This window comes from Podarcis liolepis (assembly GCF_965112155.1).
Source record: "Podarcis liolepis genome assembly, chromosome: 4".
NCBI classification, from domain to species: Eukaryota; Metazoa; Chordata; class Lepidosauria; order Squamata; family Lacertidae; genus Podarcis; species Podarcis liolepis.
In genome coordinates, this window is record NC_139558.1 from 61010695 (window position 1) to 61032302 (window position 21608).

General features: G+C 39.8%; 1 protein-coding gene and 2 long non-coding RNA genes across 31 annotated transcripts in view; 2 read left to right on the forward strand and 1 right to left on the reverse strand.

Moving 5' to 3' along the window:
* Nucleotides 1-8250, reverse strand: part of LOC310704824 — a 44277-nt gene extending 36027 nt beyond the window's left edge. The window contains exon 1 of the long non-coding RNA XR_014525049.1: nucleotides 8141-8250. This is a non-coding gene — a long non-coding RNA (uncharacterized lncRNA). The remainder of the gene's footprint in view (nucleotides 1-8140) is intronic.
* Nucleotides 1-21608, forward strand: part of ROBO2 (roundabout guidance receptor 2) — a 799183-nt gene that overhangs the window by 346497 nt on the left and 431078 nt on the right. For 3 of the 29 annotated variants that reach the window (XM_083498517.1, XM_083498499.1, XM_083498507.1), the window contains exon 1: nucleotides 15586-16599. The exons of 23 other annotated variants lie outside the window; for them this stretch is intronic. In XM_083498517.1, coding sequence (XP_083354643.1) covers nucleotides 16545-16599 — 55 coding nt within the window. In that variant the 5' untranslated portion in view covers nucleotides 15586-16544. Of the gene's footprint in view, nucleotides 1-15585; nucleotides 16600-21608 lie in introns of those variants that run through there. 3 more of the 29 variants (XM_083498518.1, XM_083498519.1, XM_083498508.1) reach the window with 3 other exon arrangements.
* LOC310704822 lies at nucleotides 11191-15251 on the forward strand. Its single transcript, XR_014525047.1, has 2 exons — nucleotides 11191-11228; nucleotides 15068-15251. It is a non-coding gene; the product is annotated as an uncharacterized lncRNA (long non-coding RNA).

Sequence of the window (21608 nt, forward strand, 5' to 3'; positions counted from 1 at the left end):
ATGCTCAAAGTTGTCTTGCCCCAGTGAGCAACCTGGCCACCCAATTCTTCCGAACCATCTTCAGAGGCAGTCCATGTGCATATAATACATTGCAGTAATCTGAGCATAGGCAACAGAAATTAGGATATCCCTGTCCACATAGGGGTCAGCTGGGCCACCAGCCGAAGCTGATGGAAGGCACTCGCCACCACCAAGGCCACCTGAGCCTCAAGTGACAGGAAAGGATCCAGGAATACCCCCAAGCTATGTACCGGCTCCTTCATAGGGAGTGTAACCTCATCAAAGGCAAGCAACCTCCCATCAATCCAGTCTAGGGAACCACCCACTAACAGTGCCTCACTCTTAAATGGATTGAGTATCAATTTGTTGGCTCTTATCCAGTCCATTACCAAGGCAAGACAATGGTCCAGCACACCCACTGCCTCACCTGCAGATTTAAGGATATTTAGAGCTCTGTAGTCAGCAGATTGCTGGCAACTTACTCCAAATTTCAGGTGACCCGACTCAGCATTTTCATGTAGATGTTAACAGTATAGTGGATAAAAATGAATCCTGAGGAACTCCACATTGAAGCTCCCTTGGGGCCGAAGAACACTCCCCAAGCATCGCCCTCTGTAAATGCCCATCAAAGTAGTACTGAAACCAAAGGGAAGCAATGCCACTTACCCACAACTTGGAAAGTCACTCCAGAAGGTTACCATCATCAATGGTGTTGAAAGCCATGGCCTAAGGACCAAAGGCCTTTCTCATCTAACATCCTGTTTCCCACAGTAATCAACCAGGTGGCTTTGGGAAGCCCACAAGCTGATGACCTAAGTAGCTGAACTCTCCAAATTATGGGGAGAAATTGAGATGAGTAAGCGTTTCTAGTTCTGTCCCACAGACAGGTGCAAGGAATTTAGCAAACTTGGGCATGAGTATTTTCTAGGATCTACTGCCTGAAAAACCATTCTGTACTGAATATAATTGAGACCATTATTCCCCAGTAACTGTGTCTCTGTGTGTGTAAAGCAAAGAAAAGCAACAACAAATATTTAAATAAAACTGCCAAATTTTGTGCAGCAAACTCCTGCTAACCAGGAACAAGTACGTTTGGTGAGTGTGTTGTATTTTAAGTAGAAAGCCTGTTGATTCAAGAAACTTCACTGAATGACAAATGGCTCAATGGGTTATCATTAAATATCCTGACAAGCTTTCTTGCTTACATGAATGTGTCATGCAAATTACATTATTAATAGCACAGATTTCTTTCAATCTAGATACTATTGGTTTGGGGGATGGAGAAGTACTGATTTAGCTCACACTACCCCTTTTGTTTCTTTAACTGGACAGTTCTATTCATCTGTATTTTCAAAGTATTCCGTAGTGCTTTACCTCAGCAGTTCTCACTTAATCAATGGCAGCTAGAGGTTAGGACCTCTGCTTTGAAAATGTACTTTGTAGATTTCATTTATGTGTTTGCCAACTTTCCCCCCTCTTTTTAATGCTCATGGATTTTGCTACAGAAAATGCTGACTTTTCTGTCATGGGAGTGAGAGAACAATGCAAAAATATATGTCTGCATAAAGGTTTTCCTTATGGATAATGTTGCATCTAGGATAAATGTCAATTAAGTAAGATGTTATAAACTGTTTAGAGGGCCTCTAAATGGAAAAGCAGCCTATATATTCAATTAAGAAGAAGAAAGTGATAGGACTGTGGGACTATTTCAAACCACACTAGAAATGCCATCTTAAACCAAGGGATTCCAGGTACTGTGATGCATATTAAAATGGACTACCACTGCATGTGGAAACTCTCTTATAAAATGTGCAGAGAGTTGTCCACATTATGAAACATTATAATTTTATTTTAGTACTGAAATTTCAATTAAAATTACCAAATACTGTTTTCTACGGACATTTGTCACACAATATGTTTAATTGTGTTGTGCTGGCAGTAGCAAAAACAAAAACAAAAAAGCCATGTTTTTTAGCTAATAAATGGCATTTATTAGCTAAAAAGCACACTATTTTATTTTTTGCTATATTTAAAATGCCCACTATGCTTTTAATTTTTTTTTTTACTATATTTGTTTTATTAAATACTAAGTACACTTTCATAACTCACAATTTATAAAGTATACTATACATGGGGAAAAGTGTGGAATAGAAATTTAATAAATAAATATTATAATTATATTGATTTTAAAAATATCACCATACAAACCCAATATACAGAAAATATTGACAAACCTTACATTCTTCTATACTCTCATCTAGAATAATGTTATTTATCCATTTCCACTGCATGTCACATCTTATCAGATATTTCTTATGATGCAATACCAAATTTGATTTACAATAGCTGGCATAAGCAATTGTTGCCACTGAGAATAAATTTATAGTTTAAAAGTGTACTTTATTGATAGCCAGGAAGAATACCCAATAAAATCTGCTTCATTTCCTTTCTGAGCCTACAATATGTCAATTATTATTTTCCATAATAATCTCCTAAATTCCTGAAATATGTGGTCCTGCCATACATTCTCCAGTATGTATTACTTATAGCATATTTACAGTTGTGAAATGCATTCTGACTTATAAATCCTATTTCATTGTTGTGGCAGAAGGTAACAACTCTAAATAATCTTCAGCTGAGTTTTCTTTAAATGTAGATAACTTGGGTGGACCCATTAAAAGCAACGGCCATTACTAAGATTCATTAATCTTAGTGGGTCTACTCTGAGTAATACTCAGATGACTACCACATTCTTTATCTATATTAGGAAGGCAAAGCTTCAATTTGTCTGCTCTCACATCATAATTCTCATTCAGTTGTGCAAAAACCAGTATAGCATTGTTGGAAACTGCCCAGGGTGGCTGGGGCAACCCAGTCAGATGGTGTGTGTGTGTGTAATTAAGCTTTATGCCTCAATAGTGAACAAAATTATGTGTGCTCTATACCATTGAATCTGGCCACCATACTCCTGTCTCTTCACAACACAATCTTCACAAACACAGCAATCTCCAGAGGAATAACCATGTTACTCTGTTGTACCAAAAACAACAAAGAAAGTTGTGACATCTTGAAAGACTAACAATTAATATAGTATAATTGTTTATAAGGACATTTCACCCTGATGTCTGCGCATCACTCAAGGTAGCTTACACTAATTAAAATTACAAATTCGCAAAACCACAGCATCAATAAAATGCAATAGAATCAGGCATGAGAGATAGAAACATCATTCCAATCAAAATATTATATACCTGACAAAAGCCTGAGGGAATGGAAGATCTTCACTGGACAGCAGAATACAGTGAAATGGTGCCAGCCAAACCTCATTAAGCAACTTGGGTATATCCACTCCCTCTAGTAACGGACAACAGCTTTCACCATAAGTGGAACACAGAGAAGGGCCTCTCCACCAGATAGGAACAAGTTGATGACTGGCATGGGAGGAGGTGGTTCTCAAATTGCATCCAGGAATATCCATTAGTTACAAGATGAAGTTACCGTATTTTTTGCACCATAACACTCACTTTTTTCCTCCTAAAAAGTAAGGGGAAATGTCTATGCGTGTTATGGAGGGAATGCCTACGAGTGGCATGCCTACGGATTTTCCTCCTCTAAAAACTACGTGCGTGTTATGGTCGGGTGCGTGTTATAGAGCGAAAAATACGGTATCTTATATCTGAAGATGTGGACTCTACACTATGAAAACTCATGCCACAGTACATTTGTTAGTCTTTCAAGTGCCACAAGATTCTTTACTGTTTAAAATACAGCATTATTCCTTTTGCTTAACAGTCTCACTGCTTCACCTTAATTTTATTCTACAGACATCACCTCTAGAGTAGAGAGAGGCAGTCTTCATGCATTGTCATATACTTCTGTCTGTCAGAACAAATGGTAAGTATGTCCTCTAGAGATTTCACTGAAACTATTAATTACTTTCACTTTCCCCTTGTAATTTTCATCACTGCTAACATAGTTCAGCTAAAAAAAGAGAGAGACTCTAATCAATACAACACTGACATATGAAATGGGGTTGCTTGTTTTTAGTTAAAGGGTTTCATAAAATGATCTTGTAATTGTTGAGTTTACTAAAAATGATCTCGTACTTGGGGTTACATAAAAAATATATCGTATACCTCTCAAAAAACATCTCAAAGAACAGCTAGGAAAGGGGACAGAAAGGGTATTTGTTTGTGATTAAAGGTATCAAATGCTGGAAAGTCGGTTTAGAGGAAAGGCAAGTAAGGGGTAACATGATAGAAGTGTATGAAATCATATGCCATGGAGAAAATGAAAATGTTTTCTCTCTCTCTTTCATAACATTAGTACTCAGATATGAATGTTGAAAGACTCAGAACAAACTAAAGAAAGTACTTCTTCACACAGTCAGGGGCATAGAAAGGAGGGTGCGGGGGTGCGGTCCACCCCGGGTGTCATCTCTGAGGGGGTGACAAAATGGCATGGGGGCGGGGGCGGCACTTACCGTGAGGCCTGGCCTGCAGCATACCCGAGCCATGCGTCTCTCCTGGGAATGACGCGGCAGCTCAGGGCCCTGCGCTGCCCGAAATGGCATGGGGCTTGTGCACGCCAGGCGGACGCCATGGGCAGCTTGCCATGGCGCCCCCCTGGGCGGATCACTGCGGCGTCCCCCTGGGTGGATCACCCTGCCCCCAAGGGGTGGCTCACCCCAACCCCACCACTCTGGGTGCTGGAGCAGCTAGCTATGCTCCTGCACACAGGACATAGTTTAACTATGGAATTTGTTCCCACAAAAGTCTGTGATAGCCACATTTAACATAAAATTAGATAAATTCATGGAGGATGAGGCTACCAGTGACCATTAAACCTTAAGCCTTTGTCTCACCTCCACTGTCAAAGGCAGTATGCTTTTACATGCCACTTGCTGGAAACTGCAGAAGAGAACAGTGCTGCTGCACACAGTTCCTGGTTGCAGGCTTCCTATAGGCATCTGGTTTGCCACTAGGAGAACAGGATGCTGGGCTAGATGGGTCAAGCAGGCTCTTCTTATGGTCTTTAATAGTACAATTTAAGGTAATATCATTGTATGGAATCCACTGCCAGTATCACACTGACATTGCATATCCATTCTCTAGTCAGTATAGATGCTTGTGTTTGTGTATGCATAGATGTGTTCACCAATGTACTGTAGCATCAGTCTATTCTCTGCACCAGTAATTTCGGTTTGGCAGATAGAAAAGGCCGGCAAGAACTTTGACTCCTATTTCCTGCTTCCTTGAAGTGGTTGTGTTACTCTTTGCCAGATTTGGTCAATTTACCATGGTACTGCGTTGTACATTTCAACATTCCAGAACCCCACACGTTGACCAACTGCTTGGGATACATATGGGGTAGATTTGAAGGCTTTTCTGTATAGGAATGGCATAACTGTAATACAGCAAGTGTGAGATGGTCTTCTTGTACACACATACTTCCCATCACTAATTTGTATTCAGACCTTTTTTTCCTGTGTCACACCAGCTGCGTATAACTTTAAATTATACTATTTCAGTTACATTTTAGCTTAATTAAGTGCTAAGTGCAAAAAAAAGCAAAAATAAGTGCTAGGGCAAGTACTGTCAAATTTAAATTTAACAAGTCAAGGTGACTACAAGAGTATTATCTGCAATGGTTCCCAGCTCTCAGTTTTTTTGATGACTTAATCATGAAATATTAAGCAAATGTTATTGGGAATTACTTCGAGCTTTGGAACACCTCTGAGACTAGTGAGGCTTATTTTACCTTTCACTGCAACTGCTTCTTAATAATTTTACCTTATGGCTATTTATTACGGGTAAACAAAGAACAATGTCTACTTTTGCATAGTGATATAGCTTAAATAAGCATTTTCTTGAAATATTATGATCAATTATACATATTTTAAAAGATTGGCTTGTAGGAGTAGAAATGAATACATTTCCTGGAATGTTGAGAAAGAGATCAATCTGCTCCAGTAAGATTTGAATTTTTGATGAAAGATCTGTTTTTAGAAAAGTGATCAGAATATAGACACTTTTCACAAACAGTATGCAGGATAAGTCCATGTTTCTAACTTTTTGTTTTTAACTTCGTGCAGTGTGGGATATAACCAAGTAAAGTGATGTGTTCTTAAATATAGCGAATCACCCTTCTTGCCATACAGAAACATAGCATGCAATCTTCACACACTCTTCAGAGGAACATAGACACTCCAGTGTTGTAACCATGGTAGGAACAGCTTTTGATGAGCATAGCATTCTTAACATTTAAAACATTCATAATATGAGTCAGATGTTGAGATGCTGTTTAGTAACTTTTTAGCAACATTTACTTAGCCGCAATCCTAACCATGTTTATGCAGAAACGAGTCTCACTGAATTCAATGGGGCTTACTCCCAGTCTGAATCTAACTACATTGGCTTGTAATTGTTTATCAAATGATAATTGGTGACAATTGGTTTCATATTATCAAGCAATAAGTCTACTTACCTAACCACACATAAACAACACTTACAGAATGTGATATTATTTAGGTGAGACGGTTAAATAATAATTCCGTGAAACATTACAGAATATTACGGTAGACACTGTGACTGCATTTTGACATTTTTAAAAAGAGCAGATCAATGTGAAGTGCTACATTTAACAGTTAGAAATATTTCAGTGGCTCCCAATAAAAAGTATTAAAAGATATCTTATTACAGATTTATTGACATGCATTCCCTTAAAGCATTCATTTGCCACTGAAGAGTATATTCCTCACTTCCTTTAAGTTCCTGAAGTGCAAGTGACAGGGTTCCTCCTGATTCACTTAATGGGTCCAGACTATTAAGTAGCCCTTTAAGTCCTGTTTCCCTTTGTAATACAAAGGCAAAGCAACAAAACTAACAAGAAATGTTAGTTTCGGTGTTTCAGGATTCAAATGTAAACATTTGTTGTATAAAATCTCATAACTGCAACACATTATATTGTACTTTACAAACATATGCCTCTGCTTTCTTGAACAATGATGCCGCGGGGGGCTGGTTGCAAGGGGGCAACTGTCCCCCAATCAAGTAAATAGATAAAAATACTTAACTAACTGACCAGTTGTGTCACAGATACTCAGTTCTGCCTCCCCTAACATAAAGCCTGCCCCCACAATAAATCCTGGCTATGCCCATGTTCATTATATATAAACTATGTACAGTACTCCTTCAGTAATACTTGTGGGATCACCTTATTCCCAATGTGTCCACTCAGCCACTTCAATCTAAGCCACAGGCACGGTTACAGGTGCCACATGATAGTCAGTCTGCATCTGTGAGAAATAGATATTTTAACATGGCAGCACTTTGGAATTCACTGCCTATTGACATCAGGCAGGTGCCTTCACTTTTCAGCACCTCCTTAAAACATTTTTTCTTTAAGCAAGCCTATCAGACACATAGATGTTGCAAAGTTTTTATTTTTTGGTCTATATCAGAGTTTGTTTGCATGGGTGTTGAGGGGGGAAGCAGAAAAGTAGGCGGACTTCCATAGAAGAGACAGAAGAAATGAAGACGGTCTTACAACAGAAGCCTCTGGAAGTAGCTCCACATGGTAGCCATAATAATGTATAAAGTTGCTTGATTGGATAGTCTCCATGCAAATGCCAGCTATCATTCAAACCTACAAGGCTGCTGTGAAGACTCTCAACCCAACAGGGTGATCTGCATGGTGAACAATTCCCCAATTATGGCATGCCCTCCCTAATAAGGCTAGTTTGTCACCTACATTGAGATCCTTTCAACACCAATACTTTTTTGTTTATTCTCCTAGGACTTTTAGGACCTTTCTTCTCTCTTTTTTATTGCCCTTGGGACAGATTATTTCTGCTGGGTTTTAAATGTTCTTATGCTGCCTGTGCTGGTTTTGGGACAATGATGTTTTTTTAAGAAACATTTTAAATGCTTAATTTGAACTCTGTGAGAAACTGGCCAGATGACTTTATTGACTGGGCGGTCGACAAATGTACTAAACGCAATCATTCCACCAAAAAGAGGAAGCTTCTGCCTGGCAGTACTAATACAAGAACTAGCATAAAGCCTTGTCCAGTTCTAGAAACTTGGCTCCTGGCCACATTACTCACCAGCTCAAAGAGATGGAAAACATGCACACTCACCAGAAGTCACAGTCCAGCTGCTGCCAAAGGCCAGACTCCCCTCCAGTGACTTCATCATTTCCCAGAAATAAGGTAACTGGTAGCCTGTAAGGGCTGGCAAAGATAAAGGAATGATAATGGAACTTCTAGGCCCCAGGAGTTAAAACATCCTTTCTCTTTGAGAATAATGGCAGCAGGAGGCACAGTAGCAGCGGATAGCAGGAAATGAGCTCCCACTTAACATGCTATAGGAAGCAAATAGGGGATAATCTGTGCTGAGCAGCAGTGCCATACCAAGAATCTGACTGCATCTTCCACCCCTGCCTGACAGTTCTGCAAACCCAGGTGGTATTCGTCCTGCAAGGTTGGATTTTTGTATTCAAGTTTTGTGGAACTGCTCATATTGCCCTTTCCATGGCATGACTGTCAATCTACAGAAGTAACAAGAGTGTGTGAGTTACAAGACAAAATATAAGTTCACAGTTATCAGCTTTTTTCCTGAAATATGTTCCAGGGAAAGCTGGTATGTGCTTTATGAATTACTTGGATGAAATTTGCAGATGATACCAAACTGGGAGTGGTAGCTGATACTGCAAAAGATGTGATCTTAACAAACTCAAGAACTAGGCCAAAACTAATAAAAATGAGTTTCAACAGGGACAAATGTAAGATTCTGCAATTAGGCAGAAATAATCAGATGCACAAATAAAGGCTAGGGGACACACTATTAGTTCCCTTGATCTGGACACTATACTTCTGTCTCTGCCTCAATACAGTACAGGGCATCCAAGGATATGTACTGCCTCAGTACAGGGCATCCAAGGATATAAATGAAAGGTAATAAATAAATTACAGTAAAACCCCTTTAGTGTTTTTCTCACCGAGAAATAAATATATTGTACCATTTTGCAATGACATTTCCTACATTTAAATAGTTATAGGCTTCCTGATTACTTCAATGATTTGTTTCTTTAATTTTAACAGTAATTAACAAAGAGGTATTTTTTCCATTTGTGAAATTAAGCAAGCATAATTTATACATTTATTTTCAAACAGCTAAAAGAACTTTAAATCTCATCTCCCTTCAGAAGTCAGCGTAGCTTCCTTGATTCATCTTAATGTTAATTTAATTTACTGGATTGCTCCACCTGGCTGATTACAGTTCTTTTTTTATTTCCAAGTCAGGTGCTCTAGGATGTATGACATTGCAGGCTTCCCCTCAAGCCGTGAGACTTTATCCGTCCAGAACAGCATCTTGCTAGCTGTTCTTGGCATCACTGACTATCATGTTTCCAGAATGTAGCTTACTTCTGTGAAAGTTCTGAACTAATTCTTAACTGAAGGACATTTCTCACCACAGTACTAGTGGACTGATAATCATGTACCTCTCCCTCAAGTCAAGGACTTACATATGTAAAATTAAGTGTGTTTCTTACAAGATGATCTGCCCTTTGAGAATGCCAATCCTTTCACAGTTCTTACTTTTGAGTATTTAAAAGGGTTACATCTTGGTTTACAGATGCATGTCCTTCAGATTTGATGAGAGGCATGTGCTTTGTACCTCTGTATGAAAATATAACTTGAGGACCCGTCCTGGAAGCCAATAAAATCTGGTGGCACGTTGTTGAATCAACATTCAAAAATCTGACTACTGCCAGACCTCATTGGTCACACCCAGACAACATGGGTTCAACTCCCTTATCAGCTAAAGACTCAGTGGATAACCTTAAGAAAGTTACTTGAAAACCACAATCTTATTGGTTGTTGTGTGAAGATAAGTAAGATAAGACTTACAAAGCATTTTATGCTTTCATCCAATTCCAAATATCCTCCCATGGTAGTAAATTTGACTGCTACAGTCAGAATGAGTAACTTCCAAATAAAACTTTATGAAGATTTGGCTACCACGGTGCTATACACAAACATTTCTCAGTTAAGTTGCACATTGCCTTTTAAACTAAATAGATATCCTGCATGTCCATCTTGCCTAGAAGCTTCACTGGGTTTACTGGCTAATACATTAACACTGAGCTACCTCCTATACAAACACGCACCCGGTTTCATACACCCCTTCTCCTTTTACACTTTATTTACAGCTGTGGACTCACAAAATTTGAGGACTCATAATCTCACTACTCCATAACTGACAATCTTTAATTATCCTAGACTGTTTTTTGAAAAAGAAAAGTCAAATAGCTTAAACATACACATAAAACAGGCTAGTCTCTCATGGATCTGCCTGTCTGCCAAATATAAAAAATATGACTATAGAAAATAAATTGTGTATCCTGCATGAAGAATAAATGTTTTGTTCAAATCATGGTACACAGTATTTCTCCCTTCACTTGTTTTTAGTATCACAGTTTTTAAAAGATAAATCATAAAGTCATATAAAAAATTTAGGCAGAAAACCGAATTACACTGGCAGTGAAAAATTGTATGGCCAACACATCGATTCTAATTTGAAAGCATTTCTGGAGACAATGCAAAATGTAATTCTATTGCTGAAGTGAGACAAGGCCATTCTCAGACAAAACTAATACAGAAGTCCTACAAATAATATTGTTAATAATCCACTGATATGTATAACTGATGACAATAGTGTTGACAGTATTATATTGGAAAATAGAACCATAGCTTGATGGGAGCATTCAGTCCACTAGTAGAGGCAGAGCAGCAGCTCTAATGCTGTTAGAATTGCAACTGCATTGTAGGAAGAATTCATATGAACTGACATCTTCATAAATCAGGAACTTCATGGAAGAGCACTTGGGCAATAAACTAAGGAATTAAGGAATTACCACTAAGGAATCTTAAAATGAAGTGAACAAATATATGGCTGCATAAATATAGCTATGAAAGCAACAGTGACATACAGGTGGGTTAATTGTTTTACATGGGAGGAACTACGCATAACAGAACTTACGTGTATCATTTCACAAAATGTCCAGTATTTCTGTCTACATTGGACTTTGCTTACCACTGAATTGCAGCTTAGCAACCATAAAGCTCACTGGGGTAGGCTTGGGCCAATCACAGCCTCTCCATATATCCTACCTCACAGTTGATAATAACACAGGAAGTAAAACCTGAGTTCCTTAGAGGAAAGGTGAGTTACAGATGTAAATGGGAATCTCTTTTCATAGCAGCACTTAGCTCTTGAGACATGTGAAGTAAAAATGTCAGGAAATGTCTCTGAGAATGTGCATCACTCACAATATAGCTTATTTCTCTATATCTGCAGTTAGGGGCAAGAGCATTTAGGCTAGAGTGTCATATCCAAAAAGTCTCACTGCTTTCAATGATTCATAATTTTAAGTACGTCCAAATGAAATCAGTGTGATTACAGGACTATTTTCAAGAAATGGTTAAGAAACTATGCCTTTTGATTCCATTCTGCAAACTTCTTGTACAAATGCTAGGGTTGCCATATTTCAAAAAGTAAAAACCAGGACACCCCTAACATCTGCTGAGGTGTTCACAGTCCACATGCTTGTAATGGGTTCTCTGTTTAGTCTATATCAGTTTACACTGATGTGCAAATTGTACCACTATGCTGAATTGCAAAGTCTGTGCAACACACCATTGATGTGCATATCATAGCTTTTGTGTTCCTCAAAGTAAAAGCTATACTAAGGATTGTTTTGAATTATGTTTTACTCAAAAAGACCTATTGGAATTAATGACCTAAGCTAGCCATATCTATTAATTTCAATCAGTTTATTCTAAGACATACAATGAATACAATACTAAGTACTTTTAACATATTTGAAAAGTTCAAAGGTGCTATTTGATTATATAAGCATTTTATAAAATGCACATTAATAAACAAGCAGTAATTGTCACATATATTGAATCCTTGAAATGTCTACTATCCAAGAGAAATATTGCTTAATATTTCACATTCTGTTATGCATATGCCAGAATTGCTAATTCACAAGAACATGAACAAAGAGGGCTATTTTGATCACCTCACCCTCATTATCCTTAATTGTAGCCTCCTATATGAAAAAGTCTGTTAGAAATGTATCAGAAATATATTTATCTGTGGGGCATATTTTGAAAAGAGAATAATATTGTTTCCTGTTTTACATAAAACAAGCTTGGAGCTGTTGTACAGCTATGCAAACATTGACTAACTTGTATAGAGAAGGCAAATGGAAAGAATTATATTGTAAATATATCTACAATATCACTTTCTATAGCTGTTGTATAGTTATTGCTGTAAATCTAGGTTGCAATTTGTCTAAATCTTTCATTAACAGATCTAGTGTAATTTAATAAAAGAACAAATAATAAAAAATATATTTGACCTGAAAAGAATATTTGGGGGGGGGACAACATTTCTGGATCTTGCTTGAGTTTGCTGATTATCTATACTTAGTTCCCATATGGATGCTAATCATACTCATATTATTTTAAAATGTTATACTTAGGTAATTTGTATAAAATACACAAAGTGCAGTATATTGTGTATGATTTCAATACACTGGCAAGTATTTTTTTAAAAAAATAGAAGGCCTTCTCTCAAAGGCGCTATACATAGAACAACACAAACAACCTGCTATGAAAATCAGAAACAAAAACAAAACAAAAACCTGAGCCACAATTTTTATTCAACAATTTTAAAAGCCTAGATTTGCTACAAGTAAATTTACTAGGAGCAAATTCCATTTAACTCAGTTCTAAGAAACACACTGCAATGGGCTGCAAAACAATGTTAAATAATTCTGAGTGATCAATAGGAATAATGAGCAAAATGCACATGTTTCAACTTCAAGCAGTGTTTGAGAAATAGGTTGAAAGTTCAAAACAAGTGGTCTTAACAAAACACAAAAGATTAGCTATATAACAAACCAAGAACAGCTGTTTCCTGTTATATTCCAGTAGGGGGAACTAAAGATTCACCATCTAACATTGCTTTTGGCTTACAGACCTGTGTATATTCCTCTAACCCCCTGTCTAATCATCAGTGCTAACATCAAATAGCTAGTAGCTACTCTTGTGATCACTCACGGCCTCAGCTGCACTTTATACACTAAAGATATTGCAAGTATTCAGACATACACCTTTGATGTAGCTATTCCTTTACTTGATCATCCTCTTTATGCTTATTCTTCAGTTTGTGCAGTCTCATTTGTCTTCCCTTGTTATGCTTTTCCCCCAACACTCCTACACACAGAATATATATAGCTTAACTGAAAAGGGAAAACTCTCTCTCCACACCCCTTGCTGTAGACATCCTTTTACCTCATGAGAGACCCCATATACTCTATCTTCTTCCTGGATTGCATACATTGTAAGGGCTTCAACAGTTTAGAAAGAAAGGTGTTATTTTTAAGAGCTTAAGGTATTAGGTAGGTTGAAATGATGAGCACGGAGTTGTTTATAAAATACTGATGTGATATTCTGTGTTGTGTTTTGTGTTTTGTTTTAGTCAAAACATGAAAAATGAAAGGTCAGGGAAACAGAAAACAAACAAAACAAACACCTATGGTTGACCCCAATTTACTACAGCTAATTTATGCACAATGCAAAACACAGAAGAAGGGTTCCTCACGTTCAGGTTAGCTTACCATTCCATAAACATGAAGAAAGGGTTGCAACCACAGCTACTGTGTGCAAGAGAGTTGCTTGAAGGGCTTGTGAATGGCTTCTATGTCAATTCCATACATGTACTCTTCTGAATGTGCAGAGCTGATCACATCATTGCTTTCACAGATGCAGAAACTAGAATTCTGCTCAATTTGCATTCTTGGTAGAATGCACATTTCAAACTAGTTTGGGAATATGATGTTTTGTTTGTACAAGACCTCACCATAAGTTCTGTCAGGTAGCAAGGTGGGATAGGGTGGTCATCCTGGAACAGAAATTACATTGGCGGGGGGGGGAGGGGGGCTTCCTCCCTTACCACAGTGGTATCCTACGAAATCCCAGTGTTGATAAGTACATACATATAACCTGTGTATATGTATACATAAATAAGTCAACCCAATTTTGAAAGCCACAATGCACAAGGGCAGTGCAAATAAGAACTGAGCTGATAGTTCAGTCCTACTTGTGCTTACTCAGAAGTCTCACTGTGTTCAGTGTGCCTTATTCCCCATAAAAAGATGCATAGAATTGTGGCCTTAATCTTGCATATGATCTGTGCACGTATATGGTATAGGGCATCTGCATGTTCTAGGCAGCCACAATGTGGCATGTTTATACTGGAAGGAGGGTTGCATAAATTGGTTGTACACCCATCATATAATATACAGAGCCCAGCTTGCGGCAGGATTCTGGAATCTAACTGCAACCTTGTATTAGAGTAGGTCTGACTATATACACTGGAAGTAGTGTATACACTGTACTATACAGTGTATACACTGGACTATATACAGGAGTAGGTCTGACTATATACACTGGAACTTGTGTGAGTAAATAAGTATACAGCGGTACCTCTAGTTATGAACTTAATGTGTTCCGGAGGTCCGTTCTTAACCTGAAACTGTTCTTAACTAGAGGCGTGCTTTCGCTAATGGGGCCTCTTGCTGCCGCTGCGCTGCTGGCACACGATTTCCGTTCTCATCCTGGGGCAAAGATCTCTAACCTAGAAGAGGTAACTCTTCTAGGTTAGTGGAGTTTGTAACCTGAAGCGTTTGTAACCTGAGGCGTTTGTAACTCGAGGTACCACTGTAACTTGTATTTGCATAAGGCAATGCTGACTTGCCTGCATTTTCCTTTTAAAAGGAGTTGGTACCTTTTTTTTGTTAGCCATCTGTGGCCCTCCTGAGTGGCTGGGCAGGCTTTAAGCAACTACAAATATTACGCCGTGATTCGGGAGAAGGGGTCTTTGAACATGTGCAGAATGTCATAGTTCTCTCCCTACTAAGCAGCAGCTGCGTATCACTACACACCTGGAATTAGGCAACATGATCGCCTTCCTGCACCTCCCTTTTTTAGAAAGTACCAGCACATGAAAGCTAAGTGAGAAGAAGAGGTTGAAATTGCCGTCTTCTTTCAAAGGCCTCCCTGTGACAGAGAGAGAGAGAGAAGAGGCGAGGAAGACTGAATAATTAGGGAAGAGACTTCCATGAAATCGCTCGTCGAGAAAATTACCTGCCCATTAAATGAGAAGCAGTGAGAAGCAATCATGTTAATGTTACCTATAGCCAACAGTAAAGAGGGAAAAGGGGGCTTGGGAGAGAAATGGGATGGGCGGGGGGGGGGCAGAGAAGCAGCGCTGCTCTGTGCCCCCCCCAGTCTTCTCTTCAATCCTTCAGCTGCCTCACGTTGTGTGTGTGTCTGTCTCTCCCCCCTCCCTCCCACCGCGATCCCTGAGGGGAACATGAGAGTGGGTGTGGTGTTTTACAGTGCTTTAATCCACACCCCAGCTCTTCCAATTCCGGCTCTCCTCCCCCCCCCCCCACCTCCGTGTTTGCTCTACGAAGAGCAGCAACAGCAGCAGCAAAACGAGCAGAACGAGCCCAGGCTGTGGGGAGGCCGCCCGGGCGAGCTCCAGCAGGAGGGTGCTGCGCTCTCTCCCCTCCTCTCCCTCGCGCGCACACCCCGCCGCGCCTGTCGCTTCCCGCCTCTCTCGACTCCTTCCATAGTGGGAGCGACACCCCCCCCTCACCGCCGCGCGCGTTTACACAGCAGCGGCGGCCGCCTCATCCAGCAGCAACAACCGTGCCCACCGCCACTCGCTCTTTCCTCCAGCCCCAGCGGCACGTTGGGAGTTTATTCTCCTCAAGCAGTTTCTTCCCGCGCTGAGGGTAGGGGTGGCTGGGTTGCCTTTTTTAATTTTTAATATTTTTGAGGGGGTGCTGTGGAGAGGGAAGGAAGGAGCTCGCGCGCCAAGATGTTGCTCAGGCGTCCCTCTTATGGAAGTTAAGGGAAGCAACTCCGCAGCTTGAAGTGATTTTGAGGAGGGGGGGGAGGTTGGAAGAGGAAGAAAATGAGAAGCAGGAGAGTTAAGCCAAGCCCTTGATTTTGCTCCCTCCTTCCCCGCCTTTTCCTCAGAGCGCCGAGAACTTTGAGCGAGGTGGTGGCGGCGGGAGGGGACGCACTTTCTAGGAAACGTATCTGCTTTCAAAGTCTCTCGTCTGCCGAAGAAATCCCCGGGCTCTGGATTGCAATGGAGAGTCTTAGCCACACTTGAACAATTCCTCTGCCTCCGCTGGATTGGTGGGAATTTCGGAAGCGGAGCCAGCGCGCCGAGCTGGGAGCGGTGCCCCCTCTTCCTCCCTCGCTCTCCCCCTCGCGCTGCTAATCTGCATGGAGCTCAAAGTGTCCCATTCAAGCCTCTTTCTCGCCGCTGCTCTCCAGGCTCCTTCCACGTATCCTTAGGTTGTAGGAGAATCTCAACTTTTGGGACTACTCCCCCCCTCTATTTTTTTCTCTCTCTCCCTGGAATTGGATTGCCTTTGAATATGTTAAAATGGGGCTGCTGACGCCACTCCTGCTGCTTGGATTTGTCTCTTTTCAAGTTGATGGTAAGTTAAAGTGTTGTGTTTTACTGTCATTTATTTGGAGTAGAGCACGCTTGGATTTTGGGGCTCGAAATCCTGTATAATGTGCATGGGCTATGGAACGATGGAAGGAAGGGATGGATATGAACATGCTATTAATAAAGCAAATCTTCTTTTCTAACTTAGTAGGAAAATAGTTAGCATAAGCTGTAAAGTGTGTGTGTGTGTGAGAGAGAGAGAGAGAGAGAGAGAGAGAGAGATTGAAATCAGCTGCACTGGTAAATCTCGACGCACCAACAGATTTCTGTTGCTTCTATTTTTACCCCATGCTGAACTTTTTAGGTGGAAAATCGACTGATTAAATGGGGTAATTGTGCTTCTGATTCAAGAGAGGTGAATGGGAAATTTACTACCGTGAGGTTCTCGCTGCTGCATTTGTAAGCAATGCACGCAGAAAAATGCAGTAATGTGTGGAATGCGCTAAAAGGTGTGAAATAACTATGCCTGTGAGATGTGTCAGGTGGAAAGTATACAAAGTAGGGAGTGTGAAAGAGAGTCGTGTCTGTGGAAGTCTCCCAGTACAGCAGAATCTCACAGCCAGCTTCTGCCACAGGGAGAAGCTAGGCTTCCACTGTTTAAAGACAATGGGGAATTTGAACAGGTGCTGTAGGTGTCTCCCCTTCTGTAAAGGCAGTCTCCCTTGTATAGGGGTTTGTCTTTTGTTCAGCTTGCTTAGCCCTCCCTAAAGTAAAACCAAGACCTCGTCGTTTAACCTAGAAGCACGTTGCAGGGAATTTCATGTTGATATTTAAGAGCTAAGAACACATTGTTGATTTCAGTGTTTGAAATGAAGGAAATTGAGAAAAATCAAAGGAACGATGTTTGTACTGCCTATGGTTAGAAGGTATAATTTTTACAGAGTAGAGACACCAATGGCTATGAATACATATATACTGTATGTGTTTTACCTCAAACGTGCAACATACATCATAGTATTTTGGGCGCACAAACTGTTTACATGGACAGTCATGCTGAGTCTTTATGAGAGCATTGGTGGTGGGGAGGCTTGATATGGTACCTGATCTCTTTGGCTATTGTCTTAATTTGGAGGTTTGGCATTATATTTTTACAGAGGTGTCTTTGGGGGGCGGGGTTTGGACTCTACCTTAATTTACTGGTTGATGCTGGATATGGGCAGGATCTGGGACTAAACTTAGTTCCAGCAGGAAGCTGGTGCTAAAAGCCTGGTATCCATATCAACGAGAGGCCACTCTTGTAAACAGAGAGTGATATTGTATTACCTACAATTATTGCATGCAGTTGTGTGCTACCCATCCCTCCCTCTCTCCCTCCCACCACACCCTTAGCAACACAGGAGACAACAGAGAACCTTGCTAAAAGCTGGGAATTGAGAATATGTAAGTATTGGTTCACAAGTTGTATAATGAGTGTATCACGTAATGTGCCCTGCAGTTTCAATTTTTTTTTTTTACAAAGCATTGTGGTTCACATAAGTCACGTTGGAAATGTACATAAAACCTGGAAGCATCAGGCTGCAGAAATGTAGTTATTAGCCAGTGTTTAAAATTGTAGGTAGCTAGAAGGAATACAATTAAAGTGCTCAGTGGAAGTGACAGAGTGAATCACAGGAGCCTGGTGTTACAGAATGTAATTAATGTACCAGGCTGTTTGGAGATATAGGAAACAAATGCAATTAACCAGCTTGCTAGAAGGACAGGAGCAAGGCATAATTTATTCAAGTTTTCTTCCATGGAGAACACAACTTGAACCTTAAAAAGAAAAACACCATTCTTTTACAAGGTAGGTCTATGAGCAAACTTATGGTCCATCTTTGACAAATATGGACTTGCTCAAAATCTGTGAAAAGCACTTTATGGGAAGGTTTTGACTAGACTATGATAATCTCAGTAGATACAATCCTGTACATAGAATTGCAGTCAATAGTTGTTGCTGTTCTTCTGAAACATATTCATATCTACATTGTTCTGAAACATAAAATGTAGATCTGTATCTTGGAAGCCTATTGTATTTTACATTAGCTTAGTGATGTCCCTATCTTCCCAGAAACACAGAAATGAAAGTTGCCACATAACACGAACAGTATGCCATTAAAGGCAGCTTCACATGTTACCCTTTCCTTAAAATTTTGGAAAATGCTAATATCACATGTTTGCAGGCATGCATCATACATATAAGGAAGGCTGCCAAAGGTACACTCAGTAGCAAACCTGAGTCCATCATGGTTTGCCCACCATACATACTAAGCTATCTTTCCCACTGAATATAATATGTGAAATGATCCTAAACTGCTTTAACATATGTTTTATTTTTTCTGTATTATGAATAAAACAGTAAGCATGAAGAAAGCATAACTGAGGAAGAAAGACCCTTTGTTGAAACTCAAACCAGCTGTTCTTTTTTTCCTCCTTAAAAATAGGTCATCCCTCACTCACAAGCTAAGGCTTTGAGCTTCCAAGAGCTCTTCCTTTACATCATTATGATTTTTGTATCTTTTGGGTATGAATGCAGTCAGAGAAAAGCAAACCATGTGTTTTTGAGATATAATGTCAGGAAGATATACTCCATGCCTATCTCTGAGTACCCAGAGAAACATGAGTGGCCTACAGGTGATATTACATGGTGGTATGATGCAGATTCAGATGGTGAATTGTCTTAGTTCTTGTGCCTTCTTAGTACAGTGGTACCTCAGGTTACATACACTTCAGGTTACATATGTTTCAGGTTACAGACTCCGCTAACCCAGAAATAGTACCTCGGGTTAAGAACTTTGCTTCAGGATAAGAACAGAAATCGTGCTCCGGTGGCAGCAGGAGGCCCCATTAGCTAAAGTGGTGCTTCAGGTTAAGAACAGTTTCAGGTTAAGAACAGACCTCTGGAACGAATTAAGTACTTAACCCAAGGTACCACTCTATCATGAAATTTTAGAGTTCGATGAAAATGGGACAAAATGTGCCATTTGTGTTGTGAATGTGGATTTATGGCAGTTCAGATCACATCCTTTGCCATCTATTTAGGGATAACTGTAATTCCAATCTTCCCAGCATTCTACCTTGATACCAGTCTTTTTACCATTTCTGAAAGTTAAAAAGGGCTCTTGTCATATCACACACCCAGCTGAAGTAATGGTTGAAAAAGTAATTTTTGTTCATTAATTTCTTTGACTATTTTGTAAGAAGGGTGGGCCTCTGGATCAGACATAATGCCCATTTAGTCCAGCAGCCTGTTTCTCACAGTGTCCAACCAGAAAGGTGAGGTCATTAGCACTTTCCCACTGTTCCTTAGTATTCAGAGGCATCGGGACTGGTAGCTATTCATGGACCTATTCTTCAAGAATTTGTCTATTCCAGCTTTAAAGCTATCCAGATTGGTGGTAATCACCACAACCTGTGGTAGGAAGCACTTATTTAGGAGGTGTTTAGTCATGTCAGACTCTTCGTGATGCCGTGGACCAGAGCACGCCAGGCACTTCTGTCTTCCACTGCCTCTTGCAGTTTGGTCAAACTCATGTTAGTAGCTTTGAGAACACTGTCCAACCATCTCTTCCTCTGTTGTCCCATTCTCCTTGTGCCCTCAATCTTTCCCAACATCAAGGTCTTTTCCAGGGAGTCTTCTCTTCTCATGTGGTGGCCAAAGTATTGGAGCCTCATCTTCAGAATGTGACCTTCCAGTGAGCACTCAGGGCTGATTTCCTTAAGAATGGATAGGATTGATCATCTTGCAGTCTATGGGACTCTCAAGAGTCTCCTTCATCACCATAATTCGAAAGCATCAATTCTTTGGCAACCAGCCTTCTTTATGGTCCAGCTCCCACTTCCATACATCACTACTAGGAAAACCATAGCTTTAACTATATGGACCTTTGTCAGCAAGGTGATGTCTCTGCTTTTTAAGATGCTGTCTAGGTTTGTCATTGCTTTTCTCCCAAGAAGCAGGCGTCTTTTAATTTTGTGACTACTGTCACCATCTGCAGTGATCATGGAGCCCAAGAAAGTAAAATCTCTCACTGCCTCCATTTCTTCCCCTTCTATTTGTCAGGAGGTGATGGGACCAGTGGACTTATTTAGGTAGGAAGTATTTATTTTTGTCTATCTCTCCTGCTGTGATTGGATTACCGCACATTCTAGTATTATGAGAGAGGGAGGAAAAACAAGTTTCTCTATCCAGTTTATTTACATCGTGCATAATATTATAAACCTTTGTCAAATTCCTCCCTTGTCAACTTTTTTCAACACTAAAATCCCCATATGTTGTAACCCTTTCTCTTAAGGGAGTCTGTCTATCCACCTGATCATTTTGGCTGATTTTTCCCCTGGACCATTCACAGATCTACAACATACTTTTTGAGATATGACAACCAGAACTCTACACAGCATTCTAACTGTGGCCACACTATTTGTTGTAAAGGCGTTATACTCTTAGCTTTATTTTCAGTACCTTTCCTAACAAACCCTAACATGGAATTTACCTTTTTCACAGCAACCACACACCGATCAATTGTGCTAAAAGAAGATTAAGTTTGATATAATGTTTTCTAGTTGTTGTCAAACCTCTTGCCTTTAGTGGAAGATAAATCACAGACAATCACAGATACAACTATGGAATAGTCCTGTAAACAATCCAAAATACACTTGTTTTCAGCAAATCCCCTTTGAGTATAATAGACTTTCTCTGGTTCAGGTTTGTGTTTATCATAGACAAAATATCAGCCAAACTTATAACATGCTGGCACAATAAAACAGTGGATTCTAAACTTTGTTCTGTCTAGTATAAATGCCTTTTGCACAATAAAATATAAATATTAGGATAATACAGCACATTGAAAACTCACTATGGACAACTCTGCATCTTTATTTCTTAACACCCAAAGGTTACTGGAGGATAACATACATTACAAAAAACTACAAAAGTCATTACTCAGTAGAGTAATCAAAGAAAGATGAAGGGCAGTTGAAGAAGAAGAGGAAGAGGAAGAGGAGGAGTTTGGATTTGAT